Source organism: Lepeophtheirus salmonis, chromosome 9 (assembly GCF_016086655.4).
Source record: "Lepeophtheirus salmonis chromosome 9, UVic_Lsal_1.4, whole genome shotgun sequence".
Lineage (NCBI taxonomy): Eukaryota > Metazoa > Arthropoda > Copepoda > Siphonostomatoida > Caligidae > Lepeophtheirus > Lepeophtheirus salmonis.
Genome location: NC_052139.2, coordinates 15,685,694 through 15,706,197, shown reverse-complemented (window position 1 = coordinate 15,706,197; position 20,504 = coordinate 15,685,694). Strand labels below are relative to the sequence as shown.

General features: G+C 30.1%; 1 protein-coding gene across 10 annotated transcripts in view; it reads right to left on the bottom strand.

The window, feature by feature from the left end:
* LOC121124185 (uncharacterized) overlaps positions 1 to 20,504 on the bottom strand; it is a 385,250-nt gene that overhangs the window by 201,037 nt on the left and 163,709 nt on the right. Inside the window, exon 1 of one of the 10 annotated variants that reach the window (XM_040719314.2) lies at positions 8,054 to 8,434. The exons of the other annotated variants lie outside the window; for them this stretch is intronic. Within the exon in view, the coding sequence (XP_040575248.1) occupies positions 8,054 to 8,271 (218 nt within the window). The 5' untranslated portion in view covers positions 8,272 to 8,434. Of the gene's footprint in view, positions 1 to 8,053; positions 8,435 to 20,504 lie in introns of those variants that run through there. 10 annotated transcript variants of the gene reach the window in all.

The following is a 20,504-nucleotide window of genomic DNA, read 5'->3' as shown; positions in this document are numbered from 1 at the left end:
TTCATATAATAATATATGATGACGTTCGTGGCTGGTATCAATGATTAAGACATTTAGTAAAGATAGAAGATTTCTACGTCGAATACAGACACAGTAATTAGATTTAGAACAGAGACAGATGGGACATAAAATTTTTAAGACCACTACAGCGTATTTAAAAAAACGCTAAAAAAATTACCTACGGCCATTTCTTGGAACCCCTAGAATGACAAGCAAAAATAGATTTTGGGTTCTAGTGTCATTGGGATCAGACTACTGGGGCCAAGAATGGTGCAATCTTTAAGAGTCTAATAGCTTTGCCTCATGCCTAAAGATTCAACCGGATAGATCATAGTAAAGTTTACAGCTTCAAATTGGATTTTAAATCCGCTAATAAGACAAAATCAACTTCATCCTAATCTCAAGGGTCAACCAGAATTCTGACCCCAACTAATGTAGCATAATTTGAAAGATATATTTAAGCTCTTTTAAATGAAGTCCGTAGTGGTCCCAAAATACATATAGTTAAACCCCTTTTGGACGATACTCCACAAAATATAATGTTTAAGGGAATTGCAGTTAGAGAATGGATTCACATTCTAAGAGTGTGCCAATACGTGCATTTAGTGATATAAATATAAACAAATATCTCCATTTGAGAGACATTTGCAAAAAAGACGAAAGACGTTGAAAAAGACAGAAATATTTGATCATCAGGGAATATGTTACACACAAAACACATATTGTGCACACATATTTTGGTAGTATTATTATAGGTTATAAATGTACACATAAGAATATTATGTACATGTATTATCCCTGTGTAATACGTAAAATATATCATAGAAGTGACAGAGCCTCTCATTTTGATGTTTTCCATTTCATTTTTAGAGTGTCATAAAGGAGTTAGTCTGTTCTTTTGCCTCCTAAGTACATTCACATAAATTGAAAAATTATACAATCCACGCAATAGAATAATATAATAAATGAAGTGTACGGCACGAACAGAACTTACATATCAAAATAGACAAAGACCTTTCATTTCATCTCCTTCCTACTTACTTGTGGTTTTATATACAATACATATATAGTATATAATTTTTTATGAATCTGTTTTATTCTTTAAAAATGAAAGGGTAGGATGATGAAGAAAAAGAAGGCAGTAGTACTTAACACATCATTCAGGGTAGCAAGTATTTAAGTGCCTTGAACAATGCATAAGTAAAGGATGAAGAACCACGGCATCTTGTAGTATAAAAAAAGTCAATAAAAGACTAACATATGAATGAATCATTATTTTACAACTAGGGGTGTGTTGGCCCTTAACAAGGGACTTTTAATTGCTTCGTCCCTGTTTTTGAAAAAAGTACCCAATTCAGGGGCATCCACAATGGGTGAACTGAAGGGGTGACCCCCAAACCAAGGAATTTTTGCTTTTTGTTGTAAAATATTTTCGTCATTTGGGTAAATTACACAACAGAGAATAAATTCTAATATTTGACAAAATAGTTCCAGAAGTTTTTTTTTCTTAATTGGTATGAATTTAAGAAATTTTTTTCGAGAAAATTTCCCGGCAAAAACTTATTATTGGAAATTTTTTTCCAAAAAATTTAATTTTTTGTGAATAGCTGAGTATTTTTGATTTTTTTTCAGAATTTTAATATTTAAAATTTCATTTTGAAATCATTTTCCAAAAACAAAATAATATTTGAATTTTTTTTAATGAGTTCAATTTCTGTGGGCTGGCATGGATTTTTGAATTTTTTTTTTCAAAATATTTAATATTTGAAATTTTTTTCAAAAAAATTTAATATTTTGTGAATAGCTATGGATTTCAGAATTTTTTTTTCAAATTTAATTCTTTGATTTTTTTTCAAAACAATTCCAGAAACCATCTCTCAAAAAGAAATTATATTTTATACCTCAGCTAAAAAATTGAATTAGTTTTGTACAACTTTAAGTATCTTATATCTACGTTATGGTTTGAAATTATTCTTAATTTAGGCCTAATTAACGTAATTATTAATCGTATTAACATTGGAGCATTGACTGATGATGATGTCCTGTAGAAAACATGATCTATGAGACAATTTTTGAGACCAATTCGGACGTCAAAATTTTAGGGCCAATACATTCCTATGAAAAAAAAAATTCTCACGCTAAATATAAACCTTGCATTCAAACTTTCATCTGTGAAGATATTTTTTTGAAGATGCTTTAGATGATTGCAAAAAAAAAAAAAAACTATTTTTAAAACATGTCTTCATCACTCATACTCTGCAAAATATCTGACAAAGTGCATCATTTCGTGTATATCTATGTGAATATACTTAAGATGTGTCCAAACATCTATCATACAAAGCCATGATTAGTCGTTGATTTATTATCCTACTTTTCAAGACACGCATATTAAGTGGCTTATAATGTTAATCAAACCCCTGGAGAAAGAAGATACAATGTATAAATATTCCACCACATATTTGATTCATTTACAATGATCAATTTCAAAGAATGATCGATTTAAATATACATACATATATATATGCACATAAGTATAAAATATGCATATGCACAGACGATAGACAAAGGCACAGTAGGAGAGAACCACCTTTTGAAACATAAGGGCAAAAACCCCCACAAACACTGTTTGATTCTTGTCCTTATTATATCTTCAAAAAATATGTTAAAAAAACACCTCCACACTGGAATGTTAAATTATCTTTCTTATTCAACGATTCCTTAAATTCGTACTTTTTTTTAAATAGTAGCTGTTGTAGAAATGGTTTAATTTTGCTCATGTAACTTGTGACGTTTATTTTGTTATTATAAATTAGTGATCGGATGATTAATCGGAATAGGGAATCCGAAAATGGCTTGTTTTTTCTAGAATCAGAATCGAATTCGAGAAAATAATGTTTAATTTGCGATTCCAATTCATATTTATTAGTGGTATTTATCTATTTATTACTTTTTCAAATTATGAAAGAAAAATACCCAACACGACCCCAAATTAAGGAATTTTTTCTTTTTACAAGAAAATTTAATATTTGAAATTTAATTTAGTTTTTCAATTTTTTTTCTAGAAAATCCCATTTTTTTGTGTTTTTTTGAAGTTTTTCTCCAAAAAAATTAATATTTGAATTTTTCTTTCAAAAAATTTTATATTAAAAATTTAATTTTTGAAATTTTTTCCAAAAAATTTATTTTTTTGAGAACCACTGAAGAATTTTGAAATTTTTTTATCAGCAAATTAATATTTGAATTTTTTTTTTTTTGTGAACAGGTGTGGATTTTGGAAATTTTTCTACAAAAAATTAAATTTATACATTTTTACTAGAACCCCAAAAGAATCAACATTGGGATTATTTTAGGACTCGTCCCATCACTACTTAAATAACAAATGAGAGTACATAAAAATTCCTCAAAAATGATCATATTGAACATTTTGAATAATTATTATACAAAAATATGACGCAATATCGAATCAAGTATATGCTTGAATATTATTACTATGAAGAGTCGTGACTTAAATGAGACAAACTAATTTCTTCCCAAGGATCACTTGGTTGCTTCAAGATCCAGCAATGAAAATAGGTAAATAATATGTATATTTAAATATTATCAGCTCCCTTCATCAGCAAAGATGGAAATACTATGGAGAATAAAGAAGGTGGGTTATTTATGGTTTCTCTCTTTTGTAGGTTGTGTATAGCATATGAAGAACCATTATGGAGATGAATCGACGGTTAAAAAAGAATTCACGAAATAATACAATCAAAACAATGGATTGAATATAATCAATTATGATTGTCTTCCGTATTTTATAGAAAAAAAAACCCTTACGAAGCTTTAGGATTTTTATACTTCTACTCTTATTCAATAACTTTTAATTCAAAATATATAGTTTCAAAGTTTAAAACATAAAATTTATTATACTTTGTAATAAATTTCTCAACAAACTCATTTTTATATATATGTATTTAGAGATTTCAAAGTTAAATCTAATAAAATATATATAACTTTAAATTTATATTTAAATACGTGAGGCATTATTTGGAAAAAAAATGAGGGAGAAGCATCTTATTGCTCACAGATGTGTGAGTATTATGAAAAATTAATTTTCTCTTACAATGATTGAAGAATAACAAAAGTCGAGAACAACCATCTGTGAATGGTTTTAATGTTAAAGATAATAATATGATTTTCTCTCATCACTTTGAAAAAAGGGAAAAAACAACAACAAAAAACAATTAGTTATTATTATTAAGAGAGGTTAGCTCTTATAAATAGCAGTTTATCATGCCACTAAGCCATGAAAAAGGTGGGAAATACATACATAGAATGGACGGAAGTGGAGGTGGACTTCTAGCCCACTACACAATTTAACACATCATTTCCATATGTCCAAAACATTTTTCACATGTTTGCAAATGGCGAATAGCCCTAATAATAGTTGCATGAACAGATGTTTCATGCAAATGAGTCAAGAGGCTCAAGTAATGAGGTGGCATTCACCTATGTATTACTAAATAAGGATATGTCAAAGTTTATAGCCAATATATGTTCGGTAGTACATTCGCTATATAAAAAATGCAAATGACGTGAGTGAACACATAAACAATCGTGTAAAAAAAAATCAAAGAATATTTAAATGTATTTTTTTAAATGTATATTAAATATTTAATAGACGCAATTATAGATTTGGTATTCAAATCTCTGGGATAGGCTGAGATACGAAATAATGTTCACTATGGGTAAAACTTTTTTTTGTTTCATGAGATTTCATTCGATCCCGACATAGTCTTTCAAATATAACTCTTAAAATCGATTTTGAATTATCTTATAGTTACGATGAATTTTTCCTAACTTTACGTGCAATTTATGACACACTCAAGATCCATCCGCACAATTTAAAAATAGACATTGACAATTACAATTCGTTAAATGATACATATGTATAATTCAATTTTAATTTAGGGGAAAACTTACATTTTATGAACATGGTAGAAAGGTGTTGGTGATATTAAGGGAAGAACGAATGAAAATCAGTTTTGTTTCTAAAACTCACATTTGGGCGGTGTGATTTGGGTTATGAGAATAATATGTACTCAAAGTAGATAATGGACCACTAGCCTTTAAAAAATATATGAGGACTAGAAACGATAACAATAAATATAATCGTAATCATAAAAAAGAACTCCACCACATCTTCTTTAGCATTACATACGTACTCTGTGTGTTATGTTATGTATGTATTATGTAAAGTGAATCGTGAATAATATTTAGTATTATTTTTTGGGAAAAGTAAAAGTATTATGAATGTATTTTCTTTCAATCCATACTTTATTTGGAATGAAAACGAAGCGGGATGCAGCTTTTGAAGAATGGGGATGATATTTAGAAAATGGAAGGGGAAGTATCAATTATGATTCAATGTATATATGTGGTACATAAATAGAGATGTAGAATATATAATAAAAGAAACTGAACTTTAATAAGATAACCCTGACTATTTGACTAATATTTTTAAAGAGAGGAGTTAAGCTGACATGACGTTTTATTCGATTAGCTGCAAAAAGTTAGAAGTTGATACTCCGTTTCTAACAGTGACATAAACAGCAATTACTTGAATGTCGATCCTTCATTATTCTCCTACTTACACTTATAAATCCCTAACAAATCCTGAGTGTTACTTTGAGTCTTTTACGCACTAGTGACTGCGTAATTCTTAGATGTTTTCTCTTCAAGGATTAAAGAGTAAGGATAACAGCTTTGGACAATAAAATGGAACGACGTAGGTAAATGAACAACACACTAGGGAGAAGATATTCGCTTGTACTCAATGTATGTAGGTCCGGTTGTTCCTAAAGAAGGAAATATACATTCTGCATAAAGACTTTAAAGACAATCTGTAGGTGAGATTGAGTAATTGTACAACTATAATATTACTTATACTGAATCAGTACAACCCCATCTCACCAATCAAAGGAACATTTAAAAAAATCACTTTTCAGATTGCTACTTCAAAAAGTATTATGATTGTCTGGGTAATATTTTGATATTATTCAACTCATTCTGTGATTCCTTATTCAAAAAAAAAATCTGCATATTAATGAAGTCGAAGTAAGTAGGTATTTTGATACAAATGTACTGTTTGTATTAAGTACATACTTCAGTCTATTACATAATCATATGTAAATGTACTTTGTACATGTATAGGTTGTGTAGAAGCTGTAGCTTGTAAAAACAGATTGTACGCGTTACAATTTGGTCGTTTTATTGAAAATAATGTTAAGTATTTTTATATTAACAACTATTAATGGATGATATTGTTTCATTTTGATCCATTAAAATTACTCAATATATTAATTATTTATAAGAAATATAACTGTAGGTATTTGAACTTAACAGTGTGCCACTAATTAATTAGTATTTTGTATTTAAAAAAAAACTCAATTACTTATTTAACTCTTTACTCTCAACATGAAATTATTGCTCATATTTTTTTGAGTTGAAAACTGATACAAAATTGCAACTTGTACACAATATATATATACATAAGAACAATAGAAAAGATTGCTTGATTATAAAAATACACAGAAGGGGAGAAAACAATGCAACAAATAAGTAAAATAATCAAATGTTGTATAAATATAAATTAATAAAGTCAAATGTGTTTACAAAAATGTATAGAGGTTCCTCCGTTTAAAAATCCAACACTCTTTGAAAATTACAAAAATTGTTATATTTCAAAAACTATCATCAAATCTCGAAAATTTAATCATAAATACAATCAGGGTTACTTTATTTATATTCTCAATCAATATAGCCGTCTTTTGCCTTAATGACCGGTTGCAGCTTGTTGCTAAACTTTGCGCAACAATTATTTACAAAACTCGGCTCTAGGTTGGCTTAATCAGAGGTGATGGCGGCCTTCAGTTGGTCCTTTGTTGTGTATCGGATTCCCGAAAACTCCCCCTCCCCCCGACGCTCAAAAATACCCATGTCCATGGGTAGGGGGCAGTCGAGGCTGTGGGGAGGCCAAGAGTCTTCCTTTTCAATATTATTGAGGAGGATTTTGCACCGAGTAACACACTTAACTCGATCCAAAGGCTTCAAATCCTGACGAGGAGTTCTCTTGCAGTCATTAAGGTTTAAGTCATGCTTCAGCAAGTAGTGCATAGTTGTTAAGCTGCTGTTAAATTCACAAGCAATGCCATTGACGGTCACCTTGCCTCTTCTTCCTTCATTGCTGCCTTTAATCTGCATAAATAAATTATTTTGGCCTTTTTAGCCTTGATCTAGACTTTGTGGAAACATTTGGTGTGTCTTTTGCTGTCATCCATTAGAGTGGTTTCAGCCCAGTACTTTAGAGATCTCAGATGTTGATTTTCCAAAGGCGGATAGCTCCAGAATTGCAACTCTGCGTTGCTTCATGTTTTTGGTTATAATACTCTTATTTCTAGGTTGAGTTTGCTTATTTTTTGTTAGCAGTTTCTTTAGACAATTGCTTACAATAAATTATCACGGTTAAATATCGAAATACAACAAATAGGACAAATGCACGTCATTTAAAAAGGTGTTGCATTTTGATGGAGTGGCCGGTATGAATTAATCATCCTCTAAATGCATTTTGACAATAAATAAAATGGGGTTGTCATTTATGTACAATGCACTGCAGATGTACAGAAGTAACCTCTGAGAGCTACTACATTCATCAAAGGTCAAGAGGGATTTACTATTAATGATATATTATGCTTCGAATATAATTTATTTAAATATTATAACATTTCTAGGAGAAGAAAGATTCACTCTGACAACGTAAATCGTTAGTAATTTACTCAAAGTACATAAAATGCATTTAATTCGCTATGGATGTACTAATTGATCGAACTTTATTATCAAAAACCATGTCGGATTTGACACATTTTCCGATTTATTAATCCTATGAGAGTTTATAAATCAAAAATCTCACAGAAACTACATGGTTTAACCCTTTTAATTGTACATAAACCTAAGCACAGATGCCATATTTGTTTATTGAATTAGAAAATATGAGAAGAGTCTTCCTTACCGTTGTTCTAATAGCTGATAGCCAGGATTCGGGAGTAGGTGTTGGATTTTAGGATTACTATTGCTATTAATATAATTTACATTGTTTGAATGATGATTATATCCTTGATAAAAATATCGAGATCCATTTGAATAATAGCCAACAAGCTTAGGATATTCGGTGTCGACGTTTTTGACAACATACTCAAAGGATATGAGAGGTTGTGGCATTTTAAGCATATAGTAAAATATTATATGACATATATAATAAGTAAATGAGAAAACCTAATATTTTTGATTTTGTAAACCACTAACAAAATAATATTCACAGACACGACCACAAAACATACCGGGCACAAGAACGCAACTAAACTCTACTACTACTATTATGATGACTTACTACATATGATCATCATTAGACAGTGCTTAGCGAGTGCTCGCACAGAACCCTCTCCCCCGTCTTCTACCATCATCATCATAATCACCACTACACCACCACCTGTTTACTTCTTAGGCTTATTAAGTAAGTAGATACCAACATTTAAAAGAAAGAATAACCACGGTGCTTCACACACATCCATGGGAAACGCAAAATAATAATAAAAACAGTTTCTAAAGACAAAAAAAAAAATTATTAAGATAATTTTTTAATACAATATATACATATTAAACAATTTGCAAATTTTGTATTGTTGATTGTAGTATTAAAAATTAGTTTATACACGTACGAACAGTTGTTTTTCTTTGTGGTGAATACTATGATTCAGGTGTTGTATCCACATATGCATGAATAATGCAATTGATGTCATTTATTTATATACGTATGTACACTACATAATATGTGACCCATCAACACAAAAGCAACCTGACTTGATTTTTCTCAAAGGTGACTCAGGGTTACATTTATATTTTCAATATAATTATTTTACATATCTAATACTAACACAGGTCAAAATAGAATTTCCATCAAAAATAATTTTTAATGCATCTTATAGCTGTTTTTAACGCTCATTCCCAATCTATCCTTATATTTTTTTCTAGCACGAACAGTTTTTAAGACGAAGCTAATTTTTTTTTATAAGTTTGCCCATATAATAGTGGTCAATCAACAAATTTCATAGAGCCTTCTTATACTAAAATGATAGTTTTTAAAAATAACCAATGAATAAACGAGTCTCAAAGTTTGTATCATCGTGCTCAGGTTAGTCAACATGCCTTGACATTTTAGAAATCATCCACACAAACTATGTTACGTATGCAGCCTGTTCACAACTAAAACCTGGCGACGAAGTATTACATTCGATATAAATAAAATATACAAGCCATACCTTGGTTGGCAAATAGGCGACCAAGGTAAACCATGGGTGTCACATCATCTATGTTCGGTTGTTCAAATGGTTTACGGAATTGCGCAAAAAAAAAATATTTAATGCAAATTGCTAATTCATGATATGGATGGAGCCAAAAATCATTATGATCATTTTTATTTCTGTAGTGTGAACTTAATGGGGGTTTTTGCCTGACTGAATATCCACACATAGAGTACACCATTAAAACATCATTCCCTATTTCAATCCTCTAGATGACCGTCTGGATTCTATCGTAGAGGATATGGAAAGTCCGAAAGGTGCAACTTATGCTGCCAGACCATCTGCAGTTACAGATTACACTTACAAAGGTACAACTTTAGAGGCTAAACTCCTCAGCCAAGTACTGTTAAATGACTTGTTAGAAACTTGTGCCTGTCTAAAGAAAAATCTAAATTTCTTGCTTCAAGACTAAAGGAGAACCATTTACTGAAAGCGGAATTTTGATTTAAATGCATGTTTTTCCGTTGACGGACCTCTCTGTCTTTTTACAGTTATGTATCAGACTGATGGGACATCTGACGGAATCGTTATTAAGAATTTTTAAAAGAAAACATGACAGCGGGCCATTGTTGGATGCCGTATCTTGATAATCCAGAAAAAATATCCATTCATCACGGTTCTAATATATCATCTTTATGTATATTGTTATTTTGTCTTCCCAAAATTAGAATATTTGCATAAAGTTTGATCTATGTTATGTAACATTCTAAAAAAATTGATAAACGTTCAAAGCCCTGTATTAAGAAAACTTTACTTGTTAAAAAAATCAAATTTGAAATCAGGGAAAAAATGCGGTCAGAAAGATGTTACGAAATTCGTGATAAGAAATAAAGGTTCAATTTTGTTGACCTGCATATTTTTATAATATATCCTTAATACCCCCGGCAATTGGTACATAAAGGATGTCAAAATTGACTAATAAGTTATAGAAAAAGGATGTGACAGATTATATTGTTAGGATCATATGATATCAGTAGCAGGAACATTTCAGTTCAGTGTATTATTGTGTGTGTGTGTTTTTTTTAAATTCATTTCAAATCTCCAATGTAGGTCGCAAAATGCCCAAAGGTTCAACTTAAGATATCGTCAGCTGTTGTTTAGAGTACTTATGCTAAGATAATCCAGAATTTTTATTCCTCTACTTTTATTCATAAAATATATAAATATAACTATAACATATAGCGAGGGCAAATAACAGGTGACGTGATCTTACGTGACATCAGCGCCCTGAAGTAAAATATACTTATCTATAGGGGATTGTTTGATGTACAAGAATGGTCAATAGGACCATTTCTATCCAATCAAAACCTCAGAGGATATAAAATTGTAAACAATAAGAGAGAATCGGAATTTCTGTCAAAAAAATCAAATTACACCGTAGAATCATATGATATAATCATATCTTATAGTTTGGATTTTCTACATTTTTATGATGTTTTCAGTCGTTATTATCGTTTTAAATCCTATAAGGTTTATCCGAAATACTTACACATCGCATCAGCTAAAGAGACGTGCCGGAGGTTAAACAGTTCCTAAGATATACGTGTTAAGAACATTAAATATTAAACCGTTTATATTTATGACATAAGCAACAATACTTAGATTGGGAGTTAGTCATTTTCTTGATTTATATTTCAGATTGTTTTTATACTGAGACACTGCATAATATGTAGACTAGAACATAATTAAGAAATTACTTTTCTTTTATCAGAGTGATGATCATGAAATGAATGTGTCAAGAATGAGGTAATCTCATTAATTTTTTCATGAGAAATATATATATTGAACCAGATTATTCTCAATATTTTTGTATATAGTTCCTAGATAATATTTGGTGTGGGTTTTTTTAAGCTACTCAAAAACTCATTATTTATTCATTAAAAACAGAAATTGTAAGTACATATATAATTGCATATTGGGGTTAAAGGATGAAAAAAGGTATAATTATAGGGGCAAAAGGTATATATACTTAGGTACAAAGGATATCAGACGAAGGAATATATCATCATGGTTATTATTCGTGCTAAAATGCAATTAAACTTCCAATGCATCACTAATTGCATATAATGAAATTACTATTGTTGAATAAAGGTATGCACATGAGCCACTGGCCCCATTTATTCTTTTTTTGCACCTTTTCAAATAATACTTTCTTCATCGTCGTTATGATGGAAAAAGAAAAGATTTGAAAATGAGGAAGGGTACGTTAATTAAATGGAATTCAATTAATTTACGTATAGAAGATATATTATTATAGCAATTGAACTAATTTATGAGAAGTAAGCGGGATTATTTATCCACTGAAGGAACCAAAAGGATTCCAGGGATATAAATTTATAGGTATTAGTGTTGATACTCGGTGCGAGGTTGATTTCTTCCGAATCGGACTTAAGTTATTATTTTCAGTCTCACTCTGCAAGATTTATTCCCCCTTTTTCTGATTTAAAATACTCACATAGCATATTTAGAACTTTAAAAGATTATTAATATATCTTTACTCGGCTGAAGATTTCTTAGAACACCAAAACTTCTTATAGCTATAATATGTTTTCTTCAATTTTTTCCATTTCTTTGATAAATGAGATGTTGCGAGTGAATAAATATGTGTTATAGACCGATTTTCTTCCTACTTTAATTACGCAAATCCTACATATATGAAACACTTTTAGCTTCAGTTGACATCATTATATAACAATGTTAATATTTTTTGTACGTCATCAATTCATCTATAAAATTTGTATAGACCAAATTTTAAATGAGACTGATCAAAACAGATTGTTAATAAGAGTCCAATGTAGAACACGGCGTTAGCTCGTAAACATAAAAAAAATAAACTGAATTTTGTTGTTAGTTGTTGATTTTTTAAAAAAATGTTCTTAATAACAGTGTTCGGAACGTGGACTTGTTAAATTCGAATTACCTTTTATTTAGCTGTGAACAACTCTAGATAAACATTCCATATTTGGAAAAAATTGGGTAACTATTGGGTCAACTGATTTCGGGCCTTCTTCTGTTTCTTTTTGAAGGAAAGGTGATGGCGAGATACTTTAAAAGTAGCGACGTGATACCATTAAAAAAAAAAAAAAAAGGGAATTAGTTTGGTCAAACAAAAATTATAACAGTCTCAGATCGGTCCGCTATTGGATTTTCAGATGAAGCCCCAACACTAATAAATATGTACCTACATAAACAATCATTTATTTTCCCTATTTATTTATAGGTGTATCTATAAATAAATATACTTACTTAATACTTCATACAAAGGAAAAGAATCAAGATGATGCTCACATATGTGAGCGCATTTAGAGCATATTATGCAAATGAAGAAGAGGAGTTAGTGAATGATTTATATGTATTTAAAAGTCCTTTAGTGATAAATAAAAGCATCAAGGATGATTATTTTAATTAAAATCGTTTTATATATATTTTTTATAAATTAAAACTGACATTTGAGGGAGGGAGGGAGGGAGTTGGAGAAGACTTGAGTTAAGACTTCTGTTTCATCTTTGTTTCATAAATAACAGGGCTATGCTTTTTTATCTCCCCTTTTCTTCTATAACATGGTCAGTCAGCAGCAACGACTACCTCCCACTCTGTTTCTTAAGAAGTCAATGCTCGGATTTAAAAAAAAAAATAACAGAAAACGAAGAAAAAATTCCAATTTTTATCTAGAGATAAATAATGTAAGTTAAAAATATCCCCCCCCCCAATAAATCCAATCTAATCAAAGCATGGAAGAGTAGCACCTGGAGAACGGAGTGAACAAAGAGATATACAACTACAATATGTCTAAGATATAAATTTGCGAAAGAAGGAATATTCCGAAAATTAGCAGTAAAAGACCCTATTATAATATCTCTATTAAAATCATATATCTGCCCAGTTCATGTAGGTGTAAATTGTTTTGATTTACTATTTACAAAAGTGTTACTCTTAACCTTGAAACCCCTTTGTGTCTAATGACTTTTAACTACAGATATTTTTTTATTGTTAAAACAGAGTGCACGATGGAAATTTTATTTAAAAAAACTGTACAGTTTCAAATAAAATTAGCAAACCCACATTGATAAAATATGTAATTATGGTTTATGGTATGCCTAAAAGAACGTAAAGGCAATTAAATCATATAAACAAAGAATTGTCCAATAATGGCAGAACTAAGATTCATTTTCACAATGGGTCTCTTAATTGTTCTTTTGATGATTAACGGTTATGGATATGTGGGTAACATGAAATAAGGACTAATTATGGACATTATTTTTGAAGCAATACTACTATTACGAACAAATAATTATAAACTATGTAAGGAATACTAATCATGATATATGTTGTGGATTGCACGATTCCTTGAATTATACAGATAGTATACTTTATATATCCAGTCTCTCTCAATCCAAACATGTACGACTATCAAAAGAATGCTCTAAATAGCAACAAAAAAGACTCGATGTTTGCAAGCATAATTTTTGATTAAAAGTCATAACTAGGAATAAGATTTTTGGAGAGTACGAGACAAAGGGTACTTCTGAATTAAGACCGTTGTAAACAAGAGCTGCCTTTTATATAATTCCGGGAGAACAAAATGAATTACTCCTATAGAGAGGAGACACTTTTACATTTAAAATAGTATTGTGTAGGGAAAATATTATAATTATATTTAAATTAATAAATAGACATTTTATTATGCATTTTTAAAGCAGTTTAAAACATAGATAGGAGAGAATGTAGGGAGATGTTAAAACTACGACAATCTATTCACGAATAAACAAAAAAAAAAAAGAGCAAACACACCAACCCTTTCTTTAATTGGTAAAAAATGTGATTTTCTCTCTACAAAAAACCCTATCATAGTCATAACTAGAGTAGCAATGAATGATAAATAATAATTATTACCACTAAAAAAAAGTTGAAAGTAGGCCACATGGGTATGTAACTAAATATTAAATTAATCTTGTTATTTACATATTATAGGTTTATTTAAAATGACTCAAAAGTATGTTACATTGTCAAAAAATTGATGACCATTTGTATAGTTATTCACATATCCCTGTGCCATAATATATGTACTTATCAATTAGTATTTTTCATATAAAAATAGTCAAAAATTACACCGTAAATATATTTACAGTCTAATGGAATACCTATTGCATTGTCTTGATTGCAAGTATCTACTATAAATTAAATAAATATAAAGCAAAAATAGAGTCAAATCCAGGCAAAGAAAACTGCCCTTTTTCAAATGAAAAGTTGACAATATCCGAAGTGTATAAAAAACTAAATTTTTTGATACTTATATTCTAGAGTAATTTTAAAACCCCCAACGTCGAGGCAAGTTGTGTTTGGTTAGATCCTGTTTTGGACAGATCATTGTGGATTTTTAGCTTATATATAAGTCAAATTGCTTTTCAAGGGGTCATCATCATAAGTATCCGTATTGGTTGAAAATCATTGTGGAATGAATTTAAAAAGAAACATACAAAATAAAATATGGGTATCTTTAAAAAAGACAAATCTTCATGGGAATCCTTCATTTTTTTGAATTTCTATGAACTTGATACCAAAAAAGTTGACTCTAACAAATGGCTGTCCCGGGCTTAACAAAGGCAACGGAGATTTTTTTTTTAATCAAAATTGCCTTTTTTTAAATATTATTATTTATTTGTTTTAAAGAGCTGAGTCTCTGTAAGACTTTTCGAACCATTACTGACCTTGAACGGTATTTTTTCTCTTCAAAAAACAGTATAAACTCATACACAAGATTGTTTTGGATCCTTTGTTTTAGAAATAACAAAAGTTGCGTCACATTTAGCACAAAAACTTACAAACTGACGAACATATTTTCATGGAATTTTGACGGCTGTTTTTGAAGGTTGATACTAACTGAAAATGAAGTATTTTTTTTTTAATAGATCCATGTAATTTGCCAGGAAATTTTCAGTCCATCTGCTATTCAGATTTTTTATTCCATGTTTCTTCTATGTCAAGTATTGTATTTGGATTTCACTATATATATGATCAATGTGGAGGGGAATGGTTGAATTGAGATTCTAAAATTGAGTAACTAGGGGGGTAAAAAGGTTCAGAACCACTGCTGATTTATCAAATCATAAAAAAGTTACTATCTTACAATTATATGAATGGGTCCATAACCACCCACTCATCCATAAAGGAGCCTTAGAAGTAGCAGCTACTCCTTTAAAGAATTGATTAATTTATACTTTTCAAAAAAAGTAAGAATGTTAAACGATAAGTATATCTCCATTAACTTTTATGTAACTTGAAGGAGACAAAAAACTCATAACTTTTGAGTTATAACTAATAAACAATACTGAATTGATCTTGACATTGAAAAATAAAAATAAAAAAATCACGTAAAATACAAGTTTTATGCAGTCCATTCGAAAGAAGCTATGAATAGATATACATACGTATCTATGTATAATAATTAATATCCATCGTCAAAAAAATTATCTTTGGTTGTCAATGAATTTGTATGTTGTTTTTTATTGTCCACCTTCAAAATTGTCATTGGACTTTTTTAAGGTATTATCGTTCATATAACATATGTACGAATGGTCGTCACAAAAACTGATGATGAACAGATTACATATTTGTACATACATAATCACGTAATCAATGGAATTTAATCAATTAAGTCCTATTTTTAAAGAAATAGCATCTTATATCATAAAAATAAGTATACTCATGTACAATCCAAAGCTACAAACCAAGTAGCGAAACGCGTGCTGAATTAGATTCATGGGCCGCAGGAAATCTATTTTCCCCACACAAGATGTCACTTTAAATGATACCACCCATGATGTAATTCTATAATTTTTCTCATGACGTACGCAACTTCTTCTCGTAACTTCCGTGAGTTTAGCATGTTAACTTAATGAAAAGTGTGTTTTTTTCAAATATACTCAAATCCCCTGGATGACGAAAGAGTTGTCGCATATTGCATTTGCTTGATAGCTTCGGTCAAATCCAAGGTACCTTAAGGCACCATCAAGATCCATTGTTTTGCTTCATGATAACTTACAAATCAATAGCAGAAAATTACATGGCTACCACCTCGATTCATAAAAATGTTGCCCTATATATATATCATAGGGGTTTGTCTTTCAGCCTTGAACTAACAAAAAATACATGTATTGTAAATTGACAGACGTTATAATTATATATTTTTTTTCACCTAGTCCTAATTAACTCCATCATCAAGTAAGGAACTAGGTTATCAAGTAGTAATCTTAACTCATATTATAATTATAAATATAATTTTTCAACTCAAATTGGCAACCAGCATGCCTTTTGAGGGAGAGACTATTCAAACATGATATGGATAAGTCAAGGTAGACGCCAATAAAAGGCACCCAATGGAGCACTATATCATTTATGCTTCACTATTTCTTTTTAAATTAGTAAAATTTGAGTGTCAAATGCTTATTGTGAAATCTTTCTTTAGATATCAAGTCAATCCTATTGATAACATACACAAATTCATTACCAACAAAAGGTCATGTCCACCATGATGTAGTTTTTTTGGCAGGGGGAGCAAAGGGATTCTGATTCTTCTGACAATAATATTAAAAGGGGCAGCAAATTGAAAATTTCTGCAAGGTAAATGAAAATCAAACGAAAATTTTTACTGTTAAAAAAAAACCCAAAAATTTATTTTGTAAATAAAAACTCTTCTCCTAAAAAAATAATTTAACGACAATATTTACCCATCTCCTCTCTGTGTAAGATTGGACTTGAGTTATAGCTTTATATAAAAAAAACCAGCTGTAAGATCTTCAAATCCAAGCTGGAAGCAGTGATTCCCAATGATATTTACAAATTATTGAACAATTTGGAATTTTTTATGTTTCGTTCTTACCTATTGTTTTTTATCAGCAGTAATATATACAGAGTGGAGATTTTAAATCTAGAACAAGTTTAGACCACGAAATTTGGATTTTTTTCGGAAAATATGGAAACAAAAATAAACCCTATTCAAAAAGACAAAGTTTAAAAAAACATCAAGACTTTTAAATGCCCGTCAAATGATTCAGATTTCTCTTTCAGCATTTTTTAAAAACATTCTTATCGACAATGGTAAGTATGTGGTTCATGATCTGAGTATTTTTAAGAAGAAAAAACGCTTTATGCAGTTTACGGCCCAATGAGGATAAGACGGGCTATTTTCGGATTTAATTGATGTGCAAAATGATAAAAACATGTTTATTATTACTTGGCAGCCCTGTAATCTAGGTTTCTGAAAGTGTAATCATCAGATTTAACTGAAAAAATTATCGAAGAAAAATTACAAGATCCTTATACGAACGCCTTGTGACTATTATTGTATCCCTCCGTACCGGACGCACCCCCAAGGAGATTATTGAGTTTACAAAGCTACCCAAATCAACTGTTTACGATGTTGTCAATGGGTCGGGAACACCTGCAAGGTAGACTCATGATCGTTCTGGGAACAAAAAACGTGAGGTGTTCCTCATCAAGGCCTATGCCAGGTTCAGGGCCAGGTGGGATGCTATGTTTGAAGCTGGAGATAGTTATGTAGTTTGAGGGATTGAATTCACTATGGATCCCATCATGTGAGATAAAAAGTTTTGTCAATTACTTCATTTATTATGGAAATAAATTATGATATTGCATATTTTTTTCAAACTAAAAAACCATCACACATTTAAATTAAATACATAACTTCATGTGAATGGCCTTAGAAGACGGACACACCTACCTACATATCTTTTGAACGAGGATGACCAATTATAGCATCATACTCTTGTTCTTTTCCCCATCCCTTCCCAATAACTCAAAAATACATGCAAAAATGTTTTATTTTTCAAATCATAGTTCCCACATTAATAATCCTTTTTTTTTACTTGACTTTATCGCATCTTCATGAATAATAATAAAAAAAGAACGCACAATATATTATGTACAAAGAAAAAAAAAAGGCATTGTGAAATAACCATCAAATCGTGATTCCTCTTGAAATGTTAATTATGTGTCGAAGTATTTTTGTACATACTTACATATTTATCTAGGTATATAATATGCACAATACTGGGGAAATGATGATAATGATGTAATCACCCTTGAATGGGTGGACAGATGAGTACATTATTTACAAAAATTAAAGAAAGTTTTTTGTTATTTTAAACAAAAATTATAGCCCATAAGTATGCAATCATGATTCGATGGACTCTCAATAATAACAAATTATTTATACGTTTGACTCATTTGCATGGCTAAAGGATTAATAATGATAATAGTTCCTTTACTTTTTATTATTGAGAGAGAACCGTAAGGTACCAAAAGTAAAGATCCTTTTTTATGTCAATGAATAAACAATAAAATGATTCATGGTTTTTGATGACAAATGCATGAATACGCGGTTGGAGTATAACTCATAAATATTCAAGTATACGTTTATTAATGCTGAAAACAATTCTTTACAATGTTTGTTCTCATAGCAGTAACATACTATTCAAATAATATTACTTTGACAAATTTAATTGGAATTTTACTTCCGAAAGAAAAATATTAATCTTAGAGTTAGTAATATTGATTTTATAGTACAATTATGATTCAAGCATTAGTAGATGTTTCAAATATACAGAGTTGTGAATTGAAAAAGGGTTTGAATTATCTGGCCTAGCTTTCCATTTTTTCTCTTTGTTCAAGGAATAGACACTTAACGAAAAAATTTCATAACTGTATTAGGCAGTGTTGTATCATTTAAAACCGTTGGTATTAATGATAATTTATCCTATTTCAACTCTTACATTCAATTCTTCCATAAACGGTCCAAGAGTTTGTTCCAATTACTTGATCTGAATCAACTTGACCAATTTATGATTCTTGAATGAAGAAAAATTAGATGACACCAATTTTAGTACTTTAGTTTAATTATTTATGGAGCTACTTGCGTTCAAATGATTTAAAAAAAATCAAATTATTGAAATAGTACTTGAGTGATGAAGCTTCTTCGAAAAAACCCCATTAAATTGGTAAACTGAGACTCTTTATTTTGATGCCTTGTAGTGGGATCTTTAAAATTTGGACTGTTTTTCAAGAACTGACTGATTTAAAGTACAACATATAGGATTGATCAAACCCTACGCAAATATTAATTATTTTTGAATCACTCTTTGCGGTCCATCTTTAAGAGATCTGGGATCCATCAATTGAAAATCCCTGTCACAAGTAACAAATGCCACCATGAGAACATCTATTACATCAAACTCAGCAATGTCAAAAATATCATTCAATCATGAAATATATATATATACATGCAATATTATAGGTATATGCGCCTACTTGAGATAAACATTTATTCATTTACAATTATAGTCAACCTTTTTTTATTGCTTTAAGTAAGTCTATGCGCCTTCCCCAAATTTAAATAGGAGCATACATAAATTGCAAATAAGTACATTCATAACTCATTTAAATCAATATAATTATAATAAAATATGTTTACTATATACATAGGTATATACTTAGTCAACAAAGAAATATCATCATACTTTTTGACTCCGATTCAATTCGTTGCATTTGAAGTTATTGAACTGAACCAAACTCCCTTCATTGAGCAATCTTTACTATTATCTATATATTGTTTGTGTTGGTTATTATTTAGGACTGAAAACTACAGTCCCGTCATGGTCCAGTCCAGTTCATTCCTGCGTATAATTCCTAACCGTTATAAAGTTCGGTCCTTAATGACGTCACTCAAACATAATTTCTTTTTTTTTAATCAGCTCAAGTACTGAAAGTCCTAATTAGTGTTGTGTCGGTCCTTATTTAAAACTAAAGACTGTAGTCTTGTCTAGTTTAGTCTCAGTCTGGTGCAGTTTTGTCCTAAAACATATAAAGTACGGTCATTGATGACGTCACTCGACATCACTTTTTTTTAAATCAGTTCTAAGACTGGACTTAACGAAAGAAATAACAACTGAGACAATAGTATTCCTAAGACTGGACTGTACTGAATAAGTCAGGACCGACTACTATTATCGAGCTTTCTTCAAAGAATCAAAACGAGTATTAATATTAGAGTTGTATTCTTCCATAAAGTATTATTATTTGGACTTA